This window comes from Oryctolagus cuniculus, chromosome 12 (genome assembly GCF_964237555.1).
Source record: "Oryctolagus cuniculus chromosome 12, mOryCun1.1, whole genome shotgun sequence".
NCBI classification, from domain to species: domain Eukaryota; kingdom Metazoa; phylum Chordata; class Mammalia; order Lagomorpha; family Leporidae; genus Oryctolagus; species Oryctolagus cuniculus.
Window position 1 is genome coordinate 66,535,757 of NC_091443.1, and position 18,188 is coordinate 66,553,944.

General features: G+C 47.1%; 1 protein-coding gene across 26 annotated transcripts in view; it reads right to left on the reverse strand.

The window, feature by feature from the left end:
- Window positions 1-18,188, reverse strand: part of PPIP5K1 (diphosphoinositol pentakisphosphate kinase 1) — a 57,869-nt gene that overhangs the window by 27,206 nt on the left and 12,475 nt on the right. For 5 of the 26 annotated variants that reach the window (XM_070054094.1, XM_051822453.2, XM_008269096.4 and 2 more), the window contains 11 exons: window positions 15,551-15,692; window positions 15,147-15,370; window positions 14,701-14,828; window positions 14,392-14,506; window positions 14,119-14,226; window positions 12,627-12,743; window positions 12,350-12,514; window positions 10,418-10,567; window positions 9,719-9,809; window positions 6,524-6,649; window positions 5,760-5,822 (listed from right to left, as the gene is read on the reverse strand). In XM_070054094.1, the coding sequence (XP_069910195.1) occupies window positions 5,760-5,822; window positions 6,524-6,649; window positions 9,719-9,809; window positions 10,418-10,567; window positions 12,350-12,514; window positions 12,627-12,743; window positions 14,119-14,226; window positions 14,392-14,506; window positions 14,701-14,828; window positions 15,147-15,370; window positions 15,551-15,692 (1,429 nt within the window). Of the gene's footprint in view, window positions 1-1,446; window positions 1,630-5,759; window positions 5,823-6,523; window positions 6,650-9,718; window positions 9,810-10,417; window positions 10,568-12,349; window positions 12,515-12,626; window positions 12,744-14,118; window positions 14,227-14,391; window positions 14,507-14,700; window positions 14,829-15,146; window positions 15,371-15,550; window positions 15,693-18,188 lie in introns of all 26 variants that reach the window. The other 21 variants (XM_070054103.1, XM_008269101.4, XM_051822457.2 and 18 more) reach the window with 11 other exon arrangements.

The following is an 18,188-nucleotide window of genomic DNA, read 5'->3' on the forward strand; positions in this document are numbered from 1 at the left end:
TGTTATTCTTGCCAGATATACCCTGTATGGCTGAGAAGTATGGAGAGTCCCTGAGAGCCATCAGGAGAGTGTCTGGCTTTTGGAGCAGGGGATATCCAAGATTCTCAGAAGAGGGAACTCTGTATAGCCACTAGGAGAATCTGTTTATCTCATCTTTTGATTTCCTACAAGGTCTATCAGTTAAGGCCTCCAGGTGAATCAAATCACCTCTTGTCCTGTGGAGAGCCTACAATGTCCTCTGGGAAAAATCAACAGAATCCCAACAGGGTAAGCACCAACATTGCTCTTGCACTTTTGGGGGAAATAAAACAAGGATCCAGAGGTAAGGGGTGAAATAGGAGATCTAACATGAGGTAGGGAGGTCATGGAGCTGGGAAGAAATGGCAAATTTGAGTGTCATGAAAAAGAGAACCAAATTAAGGAGGAGGGCATGGAATCTGAGGAGTTCATGCAAATTTAGGAAGTGGGTAGAAAGGCTAGAATACTTGGATGCAAACTGGAAGGCATGCAATACATAGGAAGCTCAGCCCAGGAAAACCACATGCATGAACAGGCAGGGGGGAATGGAAGTTCTTTCTTGGTCATTTCCATCACATCAAAGCTTTTCCCTTCTTATCTATCAGAAGGCCCCAGGCTTGAAGGATAGCTGCACTACATAAGAAACTGAGGCAAACCTCATTTGTCAGAATAAATACAGACTCTCTGCTCTAAAGTCAAGTATTCCAATGCAGGTTTACCAGTGTGGATAAGGTCAAGGGTAAAACTAAATGTGTCACCCTATCCCCAGGAACTATTGCTGGAAGAAATATCCACACTGGAGGATCAAGAAGCATTTATCCCAACCACTTTTTCAGTTCCCAATCTGTGTGTGTGTCCTCTACACCCCCTTAAAGGGTCAGAAGTATGCAGGACAGTAATATCTATGCAAGATTTAGCCTCCTGTTCACCAGTGACTAAAATCATAACACAAGAGGATTATATTTAACCATCTTCTAACCTCTGGCCCTTGTTTGTCTCAAGGATTCAACTGAGGCCTCTGTGCCTCAATTTCCCCCCTGTAATTGTATAGCAGGAGGGCAGGACAGGTAGTCTCTAGCTACTCAGAATGTATAGAAAAATGTCTGGATTTGAAGATGGTGGTAGTGGAGGGTTAGAAAGATAAGAACAGATTCCAGGGTAAGAGATTATTCCTACACTGAACAGAATTGGGGAATGGGGGACTTTAAGGGGCTGTGACAAAGTAGAATCAGAAGGGGATGAGCAGCCAAGGCTACAGCTACCAGGCAGTCTGGCCCCAAACCCGTACAAGCAACTAAACACGAGTCACATAACCTTAGGGCAAACAGGAGAGAGGAAAAGGTTGGCTCTCTTGCCAGAAGTGCAATAAGCAAAGCAGTCAGTCCCAGCCAAGGTAGTGGCAGCAGCCAGCTTGGTGGCAGGGGGTACCGTAGAGGCACTCGGGGTCATCCTGGCCTGAGCGCAGCCAGTTCCGGAAGAGGCGCAGGTGGTAGGAGCACTGGTGCAGATGATGCGCCAGCGTGGCATCCAAGGAGACTGGCCGGCCCCCTGGGCAATCAGAGGAAAAACTGCGCAGCAACCGGACCACAGGGTGCTGGTCATCCAGCAGCTCTGGAGGGGGCGGGGGGATCACGGCAGGAAGCACAGAGATAAAGAAAAAGAAGAAGGAGAGACAATGAGGGGGGTACTGACTGGCACAGTGATCCTGGCAGGTGGGGGCCACTGAGATCCAAGGTAAGCTAAAAGAGAAGCAGGGAGAGCCACTGGGCATCTCTTACAGGGAAGAAGAGGGTCAGCATCACACGGCGAGTCTAAAAGAAGTGCCCAGTGAGACCTCGTCATACAGCAAGGCCCTCCCCTTCCTCTTCGAGCATTCAGTCAGTGCTTGCAGAGGGCAGTCACATCATTCTGGACAGGGGTAAGTGGCAGTTCTGTGGCTGGGAGCTTTGATTAGGGCTCCAGGGTCCATCATTATTCTTCAACAAACCCGTTAGGGCTTCCTTCCTAGACGAATGGATTTATGAGGTTAGGATAGAGATGAAGAGTTTCAAAGAGGAGTGTCATGAATAGAAGTGGGTACCAAGATAATCTATAGCTAAAAGGGTTCCTGAAGGCTCAGGCCAGGCATTCTAGGTGAGCCTCTAAGACACCCATAGACAGGGCTGATTCCACAAGCTGGCACAGGAAACTGGCAGCAAAGCAGCTGCAGGACTCCCTTAAAACAGTGCATGTGAAAAATGCAATCAATACGTGAAAATGCCCATGCTGACTCATCATCCTTTACCTTGCTCTTGTTCAAACAGACAGGTTCTTTTAAAAGTATGCCTAAATATAAGGACATGGGGGACACTGTATCCATGACAGAAGTCAAAAGTTAGGTAATTTTATTTTTTCTTGCCACTTCAGCTAGGGAGTGGGAAAGCTTTGATTCTGAACCCCTAACACGGTTTTAGCTGCTGGGCAAACTTCGTGGGTATATGCGATTCAGCTGCACAAGGCTGATGGAGTAAATGGCATGTGGTGAAGAGTGTAAGAGGAAAAGTATGGGGGCCAGCACTTGGCCTAGCAGGTAAAGCCACCACCACCTGAAGTGCCGGCATCCCATACAGGTGCCAGTTCAAATCCCAGCTGCTCCATTTCCGACCCAGCTCTCTGCTATGGCTTGGGAAAGCAGTAGAAGATGGCCCAAGTCCTTGGGCCCCAGCACCCGCATGGAAGAGCTGGAAGAATTCCTGGCTTCTGGCTTCAGATCAGTGCATCTCCAGCTGTCACAGCCAATTAGGGAGTGAACCAGTGGATGGAACACTTCTCTTTCTCTCTTTGCCTCTCCTCTCTCTGTGTAACTCTGACTTCCAAATAAATAAATAAATCTTTAAAAAAAAAAAAAGCCACAAAAAAAGGAGGGGTTGACACTGTGGCGTAGTGGGTAAAGCTGCTGCCTACAGTGCCAGCATCCCGTATGGGTGCCAGTTTGTGTCCCAGCTGCTCCACTTCTGATCCAGTCTCTGCTATGGCCTAGGAAAGCAATAGAAGATGGCCCAAGTCTTTGGGCCCTTGCGCCTGCGTGGGAAACCCTGAAGAAGCTCCTGGCTCCTGGCTTCAGATGGGCACAGCTCTGGCCATTGTGGGGAATTAGAGAGTGAACCAGAGGATGGAAGACCTTTCTCTCTCTCTCTGCCTCTCCTCCTCTCTCTTTGTAACTCTGACTTTCAAATAAATAAATAAGTCTTAAAAAGGGGGGGGGGGGCGGGAACAGTAGGGAAAGATCTTGGGAAAAGGCAAGGTGTCTTGAGATCTGACATGAGGACAGGTAAGAACTTGAGCATAGGATGTTGGTATAGAGAATGCAGGGTAAAGGCAGCTGAGGGTGATCCATGAGACTACAACTTCCAGAGATCTTAATTTGAATGTCAGCACAGGTTTCAGCTCTACCCAGGATAGGCTGGTGAGCACCAATTTTACCAGATCACACAGTTGTATGTTCCTAGAAGATAATGGACTTGACAAATTACACAGGCACAGTCTGACATTCTGGATGAAGGTGAGCCATGGTCTATTCCCCCTTTATTAATTTACTTTGGTGAGTCTGGTGTGCATTTTAGTAACAGGCCATACTTGTGTGATGTAGTTACAGTATATGACAGAAGATTATCAGGAGCAAAGACAGAGGTAAACTAAGAGCTGCTCTCCTATCAAAGAATGTAGACAGCATTGCCTTGCCTCCTTCCCAAAGCCAGGCCCCATTTCTTCCTTCTGTTTCAAAGCCAGGCAATCATAAGGAGATGATGACAGGACAGCAGGTTGACATACTGTGCTGTGACTTATCAGTTACAAGCAATTACAGATAGAATATCCACTCTGTAATTGCTAAGTCAGTCAGGTAAGAACTTGGCCACGAGATAGAGCCCTTACATTGTCCTGAGAGCCAAATTCAGTCAAGACAATCTTCAACAAGAGATACAGTAGCTCCAAATTTCTCCTGTTGCTAGCACGTAGATTCCAGATTCTGGCTTCTTAAGCACACTAGCCTTCAAGCTCAAGCACAAGAAAAACAAAGGAGGCCAGAAGACCCCAGAGGAAGTGTGCAGGGTATTGGAGCAGATCTTGAATTTGTTTTCCTGCACTATACCTGAGTTGTCCAGGTCTTTCATCCTCAACTCCTTTTGGTAGAATTAGTTCTTCTGTTCTTCAACTGGTGAGGCTGCTAACCAAAGATTCAAGGAACTGGAGGTACACAGGTTTGAGGATATTTTATTAACCTGGGTCTTGTCTTAAGGCACCTAAGAAACTAGGAGATATGTGACTTAGCTCATACTACACTTTGGATCCTAAGTCCAGGTCCAAGGCTTGTGGTTGGTGCATTGGGTTCTACTCTGGGGATGACTGTGGCCCATGAAGGCCAGAAAAGCTTGAAACAAAATGAGTAGGTAAGGCCATAGCTCTCTGAATGGAGACTCCTAACTGAGGCACAAGTTAGAGCCTGGAGGCCAAGATGAGCTAAGCATATATCGCTAGATAACCTAGCAAGAGATCTAGCAATGTCTCATGGGGATGTGTTACCTGACTGGGCCACTCTAGCAGCTACCACTGACTAGGTAGCAGGGGCTCAGCAGGAGAAGTCTTCTGGCCAGGAAGACAGGCTAATTTTACCTCCCTAGGAGAGTCTCAGATCTTAAGACAGAAGAAAACCATATCTAGCGAAACTGGATTTGCTCTAATGCAAAACACAGAATACGAAGGATAAAGCTTCAGTAGAGAGTGAGGCCTGGGTTCTGCTATACCCTACGAGGAGACCACAGCCCTTCAGATTTTGGTTTACACAGATCTCCAAACATTCCTTCCTAACTTCATGTGGGCAGACTCAGTTCTTCAATACTCTGCAAATATTATTCATTCTGAGATCCTCCCAGAATACCCAGCAGACATCTCAACTCTTCAAGCTTCTCCAAGTCAGGGAGCTTTGCCACAGTCAGGCTGGGGTCATGTAGAAACTACATTTAAAAACCCGTCTTCTTCCTTTACTGACTATTTGTTTTGCTCCTTTCCTTTTCTTTTATCCCAAAGCAATCTGGGCTCTCATTTTCTAGGCCCAGGCACTAGGTTAGTAGTAACATAAAGCAGATGTCAGGAACACAAGAGTCACACAAAGTACACACAATGGCAGGAGATAGGAATACAGAGATGGGAAACTGTATACTCAAGACCAACGTCCTTATAATTAGGCTTGGGAGCTGGGAACTGCTGCATTGCTCCAAAAGAGGAACAAACCAGTCATCCACCTCATCAAAAGAGCTGGAGAAAAACCAGGAAGACCAAAATTATATAAGCTTGAGGAGTGGGGTAGAGAACAGACTGGACCAATCTGGGAAATCCTGTTCTCTTCCTAAAAAAGGGGAACCATTACCATGTCTGTACAAAGCCTGGCAGTCATGTGATAGGAAAGGGAGAGGTGTAATCAATGCTTTGGTGGTGATGTTGACAAAAGTGACATAATGGCGATGACAGTGATTATGGAAGTAAGACCCCAAGCTGCCACAGGGATAAGTCAGCCAGGCTGCAGTCAAGGCTAAGGTTGTCACAAGGGAGATGTCCCTGGAGGGACACTTAGAGAGTGGCTCACTCAAAGACAGAAGGGCGTCAACACAGTGGAAGGATAGGTAAAGTCAGTGTCAGAACTCAGAGGTTAAGTGTCTGGAGGTGACATGGTGAGGAAGAATGATGTTGAGTCAGAGCAAACGTACCGTTAGTCGGATGCTTTGCAAACGACACAGAAAATCGTTTTACGGCCGGGACAAACAAGAGCTCTGGGGAGAAAAGACATCATGGGGATTATACCACCCCTGTCCCCACACTCTGCTATGGAATTTGCCCACAATATATTCCTTTCTTTAGTTATATGGACTGCTCCCATCCCCACCCCTTAGATTCCTGAAGATCATATTCCAATCTTTCCCTTTGGTGTAATCTCTTAGTAATCTGTACATCATCTTCACCACAAATATGGCCCCACAAACAATGCTAATTTCACCATCATGTCTTCTTTCTGGTCATTTGGAAATAAAATTCTTGGTGCAATTTTCAGCCCTTCCTCCAATCTCTCTCTACATCACCCTTTCTGCCTGAGCTCAGCACCTTCCCCTTTCCTGAACATGATTTCCCAAGTTTTAATCAAGGTTCCACTGCATTCTTCCTGACCATGGATCATCCTCCTCAGTCCTTACTCCTACAGGCCAGGATCCAGGAAAGAGGACTAATAAATGCAGCAGGGCTGTATGTGGGAGATTATGAAGGGAAGAAGCATAAATAAGTAGTATTCGTATGGTGAGAGGGAATGCAAATGGAGGGTGGAAGGGGTCCTGGTTCCTTCTCCCATCTATTAATGATGAAGACAACTTGTTATCAGGCCCATGTCAGTGCCATCTTAAGCATGAATAATTGTGCAACTATGTCCTTGCTGGGAGACAAGTGAAGACAAGAGTTGCCCCCCGAAAGTCCACCCACATACCATCTCGGTGTTTCAAACTGGCAGGTGGTAGCTTTTTGCCATGGCTGCGGGCGTAGTCCTGAAGATTCGGTGCGCTGGAGGAGCCACCCAGCACTGTGGTGCTGAACAGCCCTGTGCACTGTGAGCCTGCAAGGCCGGGAGTGCATTAGTAGCCACGCAAAGCTGCACACAGTACACACAACTGTACATGACAACATCAAGACACACACACACAAACATTCCAAGCAACCACCATGGAGCCACTCCACCACAGAAACACACAGAGCTTTCACTACTGTCCATAGCCACACTGGGATTCTCCTAAAGATCTACATGGCAGAGACAAAGAGGCCACTACAAATAAGGTTAGTCATATTAGGGCATTCAAAGCCATAGACTATACTCTCTAGCTGGCTCTTAGAAATACTAAAAGAAAAGGTAGACCTCTCTACTTCCCCTAGGTTTAATTCAGCACCCTTTCCCCTAACACAGGATTTGAGAAACCCAGCAATCTAATCCCTTGTGGTTTTGAGAGGCAAGGGCTATGACTGATACTGGAGACTGGGTTTTGAACACTCAGCTGGCACCCTCTGAACTCTTCCTAAGTTCTTCATCCAACATCCCCCCTCCCTTCACATCAGTTTACCTTTCCCAAAAATGAAAGTACGAGACTTGTTGCATTTTTAAAGCTGGGAGGGACTCAGAGATCATCCAGTTCAACCTTCTCACTTTACTGATGAAGAAACCGAGATCCAAAAGGGATCTCCTTGGTCAAGGTCACAGAATTTGCTAGGAACTGGTTTATAATCCAGGTCTCCTGGCTCTGAGGATCAAGTGTATTCAGTCAGGGAAAAAAAAAAAAAAAAAGAATTTCCTAGGAGGAAACAGCAATTTCTGAAGTCAAGATAGATACAAATTGAAAGGCGCATGAAGAGTCAGCTGATGATATGCAGAGCGTGCCTATTGTGTGCTGAGCACCCGACTAAGAAGAAAAGCAGGAAACAGAAAAAAAAAAGGCATGTTTTTTTCTGCTCCCAAACATTTATTGTCTTATAATCCCTGTGATCAAAACCAGAGACCACCCCCACACAAATTCAAAGAAAGTAGAGAGCACTACCGCCAATCTGTAGGGTAAATAAAACTTGAAGAATCTCTGAAGAAAATATATCAGGCCAGTCACTGTCCCCCATATCTGATCTACTAGCAGAGGATCAGGACTCCATTGTCCTTTCTCCTAGGACAGCCTACAGGACAGAGCAGTCAGGACGAAACAAATGATACCCAGAATCTTGGGATTTGCCCTGTAATTCGAAATTCATCTTAGCCAAGACCCTGAATTTGGCTCAGTCTTAAAATTCGCAGGGGGATGGATGGAGTGGAGAGGAGGCTGGTTTCCTTTGAGTCCACCAAGAAAGGGCCACAGTTTCAGAGGTCCCAGGATTTCTGGGTCACTAAAGAAGTCAGGAGGCTCAGGTGACTGACTATACCCATCATGGAATTCAGGACCTCTCTTCTGTGCAGCAATTTCCCTACCCTTCATGCTCAAAGAGCCTGTGGAATGGAGTTCCAGAGAGTAACAGGGGTCGCTAAATATGTCTGCTTTTCTTCAGGGAAGCTAAACTTGCTGGCTGCATCCCAGACCACCCCAAGCTCTGTTCTACATTTACTTCCTCCTCTGAATAATTCCCTGGCACAGCCGTTCCATCTCTACGCTGCCCAGTCTTCAAATCATCTCAGAGGGTGGTCTCTACTTTACCACCACCATCTGTCAACCAGTCCCATGTCCATAACTCTGCTTTATTCTTGACATCACTCCCACTTAAGTAGGCCAGGCACACCTTTTTGCAGCCTCTCTGAAACATATTCTTTACTGGGGCTTTTGGAAAAAGAAGTCCATAACATAGATATACATATTTATTATTTATGTTTCATGCCCCAAACAATCTACCTCATTTCAGGGATCTATGAGGCAACTGACTTACAAAATTAGCCCAGTAAGTTACCAAAATCTTTCTCTCTTTTGAAGCTCCAATTGCTGACTATTTTGAGGGCCAAGAAACTGGGTACCAAGGACAAAGATAACAGAAAAATAAGAGGAGCAAAACAGACTAATAGGACATGATAGAAAGACCCAGGAGACCAAGTCTAGACCCATACAATCATGTTTGACCTCCAGTTCTATGTACTGGTTTACAAGGTACTGTGTTCAGAGACAGCCCCTCCCAAAGATCCCTTTGCCCTCCCAAGAAACATAATAGTTCCTGAGGCTTGGTCCTTGTTGTAGTCTGCGTTCTTAGAAAAGCTTGAGGGCAGGTATTTGGCTTAGAGGCTAAGATGGCTGTAATCTCATACAGAGTACCTGGGTTTGAGTCCAGCTAATGTGGTCCCTGGGAAGAAGCAGGTGATAGTTCAAGCTGTTGAATCCCTGCCACCTCATGGGAAAACTGGGAGGAATTCCTGGCTCCTGGTTTTGCTCTGGCCATTGTGGGCATGTAGGGAGTGAACCAGTAGGTGGGAGCTCTATCTATCCATCTCTCTGCCTCTTAAATAAAAAAATAACTTAAAAAAAAAAAAAAAAGGTTGAATGATACTCTCTACCCCTCTCTAGGGATCAAAAAATCAAGAGACATTCTTTTAAGGTCCTGAGAGAAATCTGTCTCTACTCCAGTCTCAGACTTGTTCCTCAATTTTCTGGAAGGAAAGGAGGAAAAGTTACAGGATTAGGACAGGAGGGAGGAGGGGGATGAAGGTAGCAGGGGTCAGGGAAGGGATGTGAAAAACACAGGTTTCAGAGGAAGACAAGGCACAAGTTCTCCAAATAGGGAATATGACATTTATGGGGTCACAAGTACCTCTATAGCTCTGTCTCTGATAACTCTGAAGGTTCAGAGTCTCCATGGCCCCTTAAGGTCTGGGCTAGACTGGAGGGACAGATAAGGAATGAGAGGGAAAGCCAGAAAAATACCATTCGGCAAGGAATATGGGGGTTGGTGTAGAAAATGAAGAGATAAACACCTTCCTGGAATGGAAACAATCATCTGAGATTCAAGTTCACACCTAACTAGCCTCTCTTACTTCATCCTCCCTACCCCCACCTGACAATTCCACTGACTGGATGGCACCAACACCCATGACAAAGGTTTCCCCCAACAAAACTCTGAAGAACAGACAGACAACCCCTTCCACCAACAGTTGAGAGGCACTGGAAATCCATACCTAGGCCACTCTGCTTCATCTCTGTTGGTGGCCGTGAGGATGAGAAGAGCCGATAGCCACCAGGCCTGGAGGATGAAGTCTCAGAAAGCACCTGCAGAAAAAGAGTCTGTGTTATCACGTGGCCCCTCCAACCCAGACGTTTAAACCTAGGTCCTGAATTCCTGCCCCTATAAAGCCAAGCAGCATCAGAAAGTGAAAGAACCAAAGATTTTTTTTTAGGGGTGAGAGAAAATGAAAAGGGACTAGAGTGGACTTTGCAGAGGGAAATCCTTCTTTACTAGAAGACACTTCTATTTCCAAGACACCTGTCCCCAGTCTTCCCATCCCAAATCTGAGAAATCATTGTTCAACCATCCTGATTCTCAGGTGAGCAGGGGTCCTTGATCTTACCCACTCCTCCCCAGGATTCAGAAAGCTCATCACAATGGCTCAGCCAACAATAATAAAACCTGGCCACCCTCTCTTCTTTCCATTGGACAGCTGTGGCTACTGCAACCATTCTGTTTCTTATCTAAAACAACAAGCCCTCCCCTCCAATAGCTCACTCCTGGGCACATAAGACAGATTTCTTAAAATGCCCACGGGGTTCTAATCGCACAGCCCCCAATATATACACATCCCACCTAGAAAGTGTTCCGAGTCCCTAGATCCCAAAAGGTAGACAGAGGCAGGAAAGGGAGGCAAGGTAGGGAGGGACACCTGTGTGCAGGACGCCAGGTGAGTGGTGGACACAGCCCGGGGCTGAAGGCCGATGGCTGGGGAAGACCGGGGGAGGTCTCCTGACCTCCGGCGGCGCCGTCCCCGCAAGGGGATGAGGTCCAGGTTCCCTGTGCACTGCATGTTCATGACCTGCAATCACACCAGGTAGAAAGCCAGTCATGGCTGCTTTAACTCCAGGCTCCCAAAAGCCCCAGTGCCTATAGGGCAGAGCTAGCTATAGGGCAAGAGAGAATGACCAGCCAGGGCATAGCTGCTGTGAAGGTCACAGGTTTTGTCATCTAAAACACTCCGAAAACATGAGATGATTGAAAGAAGAAGGGAAGGGAGAAAGGGTGTTATTGTTAAGGATAAGACTGTCCAAAGCCTACACTTGTATATCAGGGGAAGGAAGCATTAACATCACAAGACTGGATGACCACAGAAGAGAGAGACTTCCTTGCAAAGCTGCAGAGAACATGCTAGGGCAGCATCACCCTGGAAGAGCCAGGGTCCACACAGCACTAGTAACTGAAAGGAAGAAGTGTGATTACAACAGGAAGCGTCCTGTAGGTCTGAAACAAAGCAGTCAGTCTCCTCAACTGTGAGAGAGGACAAAGAGAGCTCCCCTCTGCCTGTTTCCTGACTGCTTACACAGCAAGGAAAAAGGGAGTCAAGCACGGCAGTGATGGGGAGACGAGCAGACTGTGCCAAAGGGAAAGGCAGACATGGAGGAGCAGCTGGCTGACGGCTGATTATATGCCATTCTGTCCATTTGATCTATTTCCCATAAGTACTAGAGTACATCAAGTTACACATATACCTCAATGGGGAAATAATGTATATCTCACCGAAAGAAACTCCATCTAGCCACTACAATAATCAAGAAGTACAGGAGGGGTCCACAGAAGACTGTACGTAATTTGTCTTCTCCGCTTTCTCCCAAGCCTGAACTTTAAACCTCTGGCTAAACCTGGAAAAGTTAGTTACAGCTTATTCTAAGGTATCACTGAAATGAGAAAACTAATTCCGCTAAGATAGAGACCTGGTTCAGAGCCAAGCAAAAAGATTTACTGGGTCAGAGCAGGATCCAAATCAGACAAGGATAAATCATGGCATCAGTGTCATTGGGGAAAAGAAGCAAACATCTCTCTGGGAAAAAGACCAAAAACAAAAGCCCCAGGACAATCAGCTGGACACATGTAGGATGAGTAACAGTTCCTTCCTCTAGACTGGAGAATTAGAACCACAACCAGAGACAAACTTCAGGGACCGTGGAACACAGGTTCTGGCACATAAACCTCCTCTTCAGGACAACAGCAAGCCAGGCAGCCCTCCAGACTGATTTCCTCTCTGAAATGATGGCATAGATAACTCTATAGGGAGTGAAATGTCAGGTATTTGCTTCTGTCTGAGCTGTAATTTTTATCCAAGGCAACAAACAGATGAAAAGGGCCTGGTCTTTAAAACAGATTATGTTGCTATTAAAGTGCTTGCTTATGGAGTCTCTGCAAGATGGTTTTATTTCACAGGAGGAAAAAAAAAATTGAGGCATAGAGAGGTTAAGTGACCTAGGCAAGGTCACTCAGCTTCTAAGCATCAGGCTGGGATTTTTGCCCCAGAGTTCATGTTGTTATACTCTATTTCCTTTTTAACACCTGCCTTTTCAAACTCATCCAGGCACCTCCTCCTCAGTCTCAGTTCTCATAACCCTTCCCTCTCAGGTACCCTCACTGCAAACTCGGCAATCTCAGAGCAGCAACCACTTTAAAGCAGCTCTAGAGGAAGCAGCTGTGAAACAGATCAAGAAAAACAGGGGTGGGAGGACTGTTTCAGGTGTCAAGAACTCCCCTGGCAAGGGGACGCAGAGGAAACACGGATTTCATCCCAAGAGCATTTCCACTCCTCTGTCTTTCCCCCAGCCCTTCCCATTACCTCCATGGAGCCGGCTTTTCGGTTACGAGTGAGGGGCGATCTCCTCGGGAGGCCAGGGCCCTCGGGAGGCTGCGGTGAAATCTGCGATGCCCGGTCCGGCTCATCTGGTGTCTTGCCTGAGCACAAGTTCTCTATGCTACCTTGGTCTGCTTTCATTTCCTCATTCTGTTCAATAACAGGCAAAGCGAAGAGGAATTATGGCCTTTATACCTCCCTGCACTGTTTCCCAGCTTGGTTCCCAAGTCCTTCAGTCCCCAATCCCAGCACTGGGACCCACCTCAGAAGAGGCAGGACGGAAGCCACAGCCAGTCGGGGCACTGCCTTCTTCCTCCACACCTTTCACTCCAGGGCTGAAGTGCAGCTCCACATGGAACCGTTCCTCTGACAGGGGATCCTATGTGGCAGCAGCAGATGAAGGGGCAGTTAGGATAAGCTGGACATGGCGGTGGAAGACTAAGCAGGGGCAAGAGAGAGGAGTTCGAGAGGGTATACCCTCCCAGGAAAGCTGGGACTGAGGTTGTAGTGTCTTGCTCCATTCTGGGACTGATCCGTCACAGTTTCCTCTCAACCAGAGTTTGTTTTAGGATCCTCACTCCCTCACCTCCCACTATGTGTGATTCACCACTGCACATGACTTTTGCCATTCCAGTTCTACAGCCCCTCCCTTCCATCTCCCACAGTAGTTCCGCTTTGCTTATGGTGCACAGTGCAGCACAGTTAAATATGCCTTTGTCATCACTCATGAGAATTGTAAAAGATTGAAAACAAATATGCAAAAAGTTGCTATGCCAGGATGCTGGAGCGTAATAGAAGACTGTCTTTGGTGTGCTTGTTTTGTTTCTTTGGTAGAGCTTCTTAGGTGAATCTTCTAAAACTTTCCTTCTGCTGGATCCCAGTGACGTGGAAGTCATCAGAATCCCTCAGTACTTGGAGTACCTTTGCACCAAGATGTCTGGCTAATTTTCTGCTCAGTCACAATTTTACTTGAAAGCAAGAATTGTCCTAGCTCCTTTTCCATTACTCTAAAAATCAACCTTCAAAGCAGGGTCTAATTAAAGAAACTACTGGTTAGTTAATATAATTGAGGTATCACAATTTCAGAATAAACATTTGATTAAAGAAAAAAAAAAGATGCCTTTGTGAGGCTTTTTGCAGAGAGTATATGTACAACCACGTTTGAGGGAAAAAAAAAAAAAAGACTCATAACTGTCCTAAATTCTATACTTGCCTTAATGCTATAGTGGTGTTTGAGGTTCTCTCTCTGACTCAACACCATCTCAGAACACATTATTTGTTCCAGAAGAAATCTCTGGATGCTCTGTGTCATGCTGTGCCTAGGTGTCTCTCCTAGCTGGATTCTACAAATTCTAAAGCAAAGAAGTTTTTAGGGCCAGTGCTGTGACGTAGTGGGTAAAGCCGCCGCTTGCAGTGCCGGCATCCCATGTGGGTGCCAGTTCAAATCCTAGCTGCTCCTCTTCTGATCCAGTTCTCTGCAATGGCCTGGGAAAACAGTGGAAGATGGCCCAAGTCCTTGGGCCCCTGCACCCGCATGGGAGACCCAGAAGAAGCTCCTGGCTTCAGACTGGACCAGCTCCGACTGTTGCAGCCATTTGAGGAGTGAACCAGCAGATGGAAGACCCCTCTCTCTCTGCCTCTGCCCTTCTCTGTCTTTCAAATAAATAAATATATCCCAAAAAAAATTTTTGCTCCTTTTTAATAAAGGTAAAAATGAGGGGCCCCTTCTTCCTCCCACACTGTTAGCTACTCACCCGAGTGTTGTCTTCATAAAGCATGATGACAATCTGAGTCATGTAGTTGAGTTCTGAGATGGCACTAAGATAAGCCAAAGCTCGCTGCCATTGGGCATCCTGGGTCTCCTGCCAAACACAGAAGGAGGTGGGCCAAGGCCTAAGGCCAGAGGAGTCAGCGAAGGGGGAGGGAGCCAAGGAGAAGACAGGAAGCTTGCAGTAAGGAACAAGCGTGAGGAGAGGAAAAGAACGCCAGGGGAGGTGTTCACAGGCTAGAGGAAGGAGGATCCTTACATCAAGAAGTCCCCCGTAACGGAAGACACTGAGCAGGGAGTGGACGTGGCTCTCACTGGTGAAATAGAGACGTGTTCGAACGTGGCGGCCTGGGGAGAGCACTCCTCGGGAGTACCTGAGGTGACAGCTCAATCACTCACACGGTCAGGTCGTCCTCTCCCCACCCTTCCCAAGCTCCCTCCTCCCCCCTCAGAGACCTCTCCTTTCCATCCCAGGATTCCTGCTGTCCTTGGTTCCCCACCTTCTTTCCCCCAGGACTCCCTGACACACCCCTCCCTCCATCCAGCACCCCTCCCAGCCCTCCCTCACAGGGGATGCAGCTTGTTGACAGACTCATCCTCGTGGGTTCTCTGCAGGTCAAGTAGTATCTTCCGCAACAGAGGAAGACAGAAGCCCACGGCAATTTCCAGTTTCTCCTCCCGACTGATCCCGTACTCCTAGGGGCCATAGGCCAGGAATAAGCACCTCAGTGAATCTTGTTCTCCTCTTGCCTCACACTCCCAGGCCCAAGATCATGCCTGTCTTCACCTCAGGTCTATGGTTTCCTTCACATCTGCCACAGTCCCTCTCCAGGTAGCTCCTCAGTTACTCCTGTACTTAGCCAGGACCAGAGTAGACCTTGTGAACTGTAGTAACTCAACCATTCCTTCTCTAAGTTTCCTTCCCCTGATTCCCAAATCATCTCTTCTTTCTACCTTTTCTCTCCTTCCTTCCTCAATGCCATATCCCCAGGCTGGATCACCTATGAGACACACCTGGGGGATGACCACATCAGCCAATGCCTTAGAGAGACGGAGCAACTCTGCTGTGCCTTGAAGTCCCAGGCTCCCATTGTGCTGCACGTCATACTTGACACAGTCATAGATGTCAGGGATCTTACTGATATCATAGCGCCCACTCTTCTGTCGGAAGTCACGTTCCAACTTGCTCCAACGCTGTAGCATAAGCTCTAGTGTCTCGCTGTGGTACAGCTGCAGGTCTGGAAGGAAGGCAACAAGTCAGAGCCAGATTTTACCTCTAACAGAAGTTCCTGATGATTCAGAAGTAGAAGCAGGGGATGAGGGTGCTTGGTGTCAGACACTCGGGAGAAGACACAAGCAAGCCTTAGAAAGCAACTCATCCCACAGATGTTGAAAGGAACAGGAGGATTCACACCCACCTACAGACTTGGGGTCCTGCATCCGTTCCCGGATCTGGTGGGTGAGGTTTTCAATCAGGGCAAATACCTGATCACAGACCCTCACAGGATTCTGGATGACGGTCATGGAGTTGATCAGGGAAGTGCTTCCAGTGGGAGCCAGCTGTGTGGGGGAATAGAGAGATGAAAAGCAAGACAGACTCCTCAGATTCCTGTGAGCTTACTACAAAGAGATGTCTGCCACACAGATCTGCTTATTGACTCACTCCAACAAGCATTCCAGTAATTTTAGGGCCTCCAGATGAGAAGGCTGCTCCTGTACATGGTCATCTACCAGGAGTCAATCTTAATAGCTTTGAAGTCCAGAGAGAATAAAACATACCTAAGTTCTTTTCTTGAAGCCTTTAGAATACATGCAGAAAATACTGGGGGATAAAGATTAAACCAAGATCTCCATAGAATGTTTTCATGAGCAGATACTAAAGCTAACATCCTGTCTAGACCTGGGGTAGAGGTTGAGTTGGACTTGGTTCCAACTCAAGCCTTTAGTTAAGTCACAGTCATTGGGGAGTAAGGAGGGAGAAAGAAGATTGTGGGTGGAATACATGATTCTACCTAAGTTTTCACAAGCTCCATTCTTGCTAGCAAATGGAAGCAAGGGAAAGTTGCCTTGGATTTTTGGATTTGACATTGAGCAATGGGTTGGAAAATAAGGTGGCAAGGTTTCATACCTTATCAAGTCATATTTAAAGGAGAATAAAGTAAATCTTATTTCCTAAGCAATGTGCTCAGTTACTTAGCATATTTAAGAGCTATCAGGGCCAGCGCCGCGGCTCAATAGGCTAATCCTCCACCTGGCGGCGCCGGCACACCGGGTTCTAGTCCCAGTCGGGGCACCGGATTCTTTCCCGGTTGCCCCTCTTTCAGGCCAGCTCTCTGTTGTGACCCGGGAAGGCAGTGGAGGATGGCCTAAGTGCTTGGGCCCTGCACCTCATGGGAGACCAGGATAAGTACCTGGCTCCTGCCATCGGATCAGTGCGGTGCACCGGCCGCAGCGCGCCAGCCGCAGTGGCCATTGGAGGGTGAACCAACGGCAAAGGAAGACCTTTCTCTCTGTCTCTCTCTCTCACTGTCCACTCTGCCTGTCCAAAAAAAAAAAAAAAAAAAAAAAAAAAAAAAAAGAAGAAGAAGCTATCAGGGGGCCAGTGCTGTGGCATAGCAGGTAAAGCCGCCACCTGCAGTGCCAGCATCTCATATGGGCACCAGTTCAAGTACCGACTGCTCCATTTTCCATCCAGTTCTCTGCTATGGTCTGGGAAAGCAGTAGAAGATGGCCCAAGTCCTTGGGCCCCTGCACTCAGCTGGGAGACCCGGAAGAAGCTCCTGGCTTTGGATTGGCGCAGCTCTGGTCGTTGCTGCCAACTGGGGAGTGAACCACTGGATGGAAGCCCGCCTGCCCACCCGCCCTCTCTCCCTCCCTCCCTCTCTGCCTCTCCTTCTGTGTAACTCTGACTTTCAAATAAATAAATAAATCCTTAAAAAAAAAAAAACTATCAGAAATGCGTACACAGCAATGTGAGTACACTTAATAACACAGAACTATCCACTTTAAAATGGTTACAGTGGTACCAAAGTTTAAAAAATAAACATTTTGGGGCCGGTGCTGTAGCACAGCGGGTTAACGCCCTGGCCTAACGCACCGGCATCCCATATGGGCGCCAGTTCTGCTCCTCTTCCAATCCAGCTCTCTGCTATGGCCTGAGATAGCAGTAGAGGATGGCCCAGGTCCTTGGGCCCCTGCACCCATGTGGGAGACCCGGAAGAAGCTCCTGGCTCCTGGCTTCAGATCGGTGCAGCTCCGGCCGTTGCGGCCATCTTGGAAGTGAACCATCAGATGGAAGACCTCTCTCTCTGTCTCTGCCTCTCTCTGTAACTCTTTCACATAAATAAAATTAATCTTTAAAAAAAATAAAATAAAAAATAAAAAATAAAAAAATATTTTTTTTAAAAGAACCAGTCAGAAATGAGAAATGGGATAGTAGAAAACACTGCCTGGTGAATCATGGCCTAGACACATATGAAGAAGGATGACCATGTGGGTTAATGGTCTCCACTGTGACTAACACTGTGAGGCAGTAGACTACAGTGCATAACAGCCTGAGCTCTGAAGGTAAATTCACTGGGTTCATGCAGGCTGGATGACCAGGGAAAAACAGCACAAATTCTTCAGTGCCTAGGTTTCCTCATGCGTAAAATGAGAGAAAAGCACAAGTCTACATTCCTCATGGTGGATTAATGACAGTAATTAATTCTTTATCTCCTTTGGCTCTGTGAGCATGAGCACTTCAGCAGTAAAACAAAACAAAGCTATATTGTGCTGAATCTGGGCCTGGACTTCAAGAAAGCTGAGAAGCTTCTGCTTTTGGGGAGTCTTAAGCTACCATTTAATAAGTCCAGCTACCAGGCTACAGAAACCACATGAAGAAAACATGTGGAGAGGAGATGTTCTGAGATTATAGGGAGAGCCAGCCATCCCCGAATCCCCATCAAACTTCCAAACTTCCAGATGGTTCCAGTCTCAGACATCTGTCTGCAATTTTAGGAGAAACCCCAAGCAAAACCAGCTGAGTCCGGTACTGTGAGAGACAATAAAATGGTT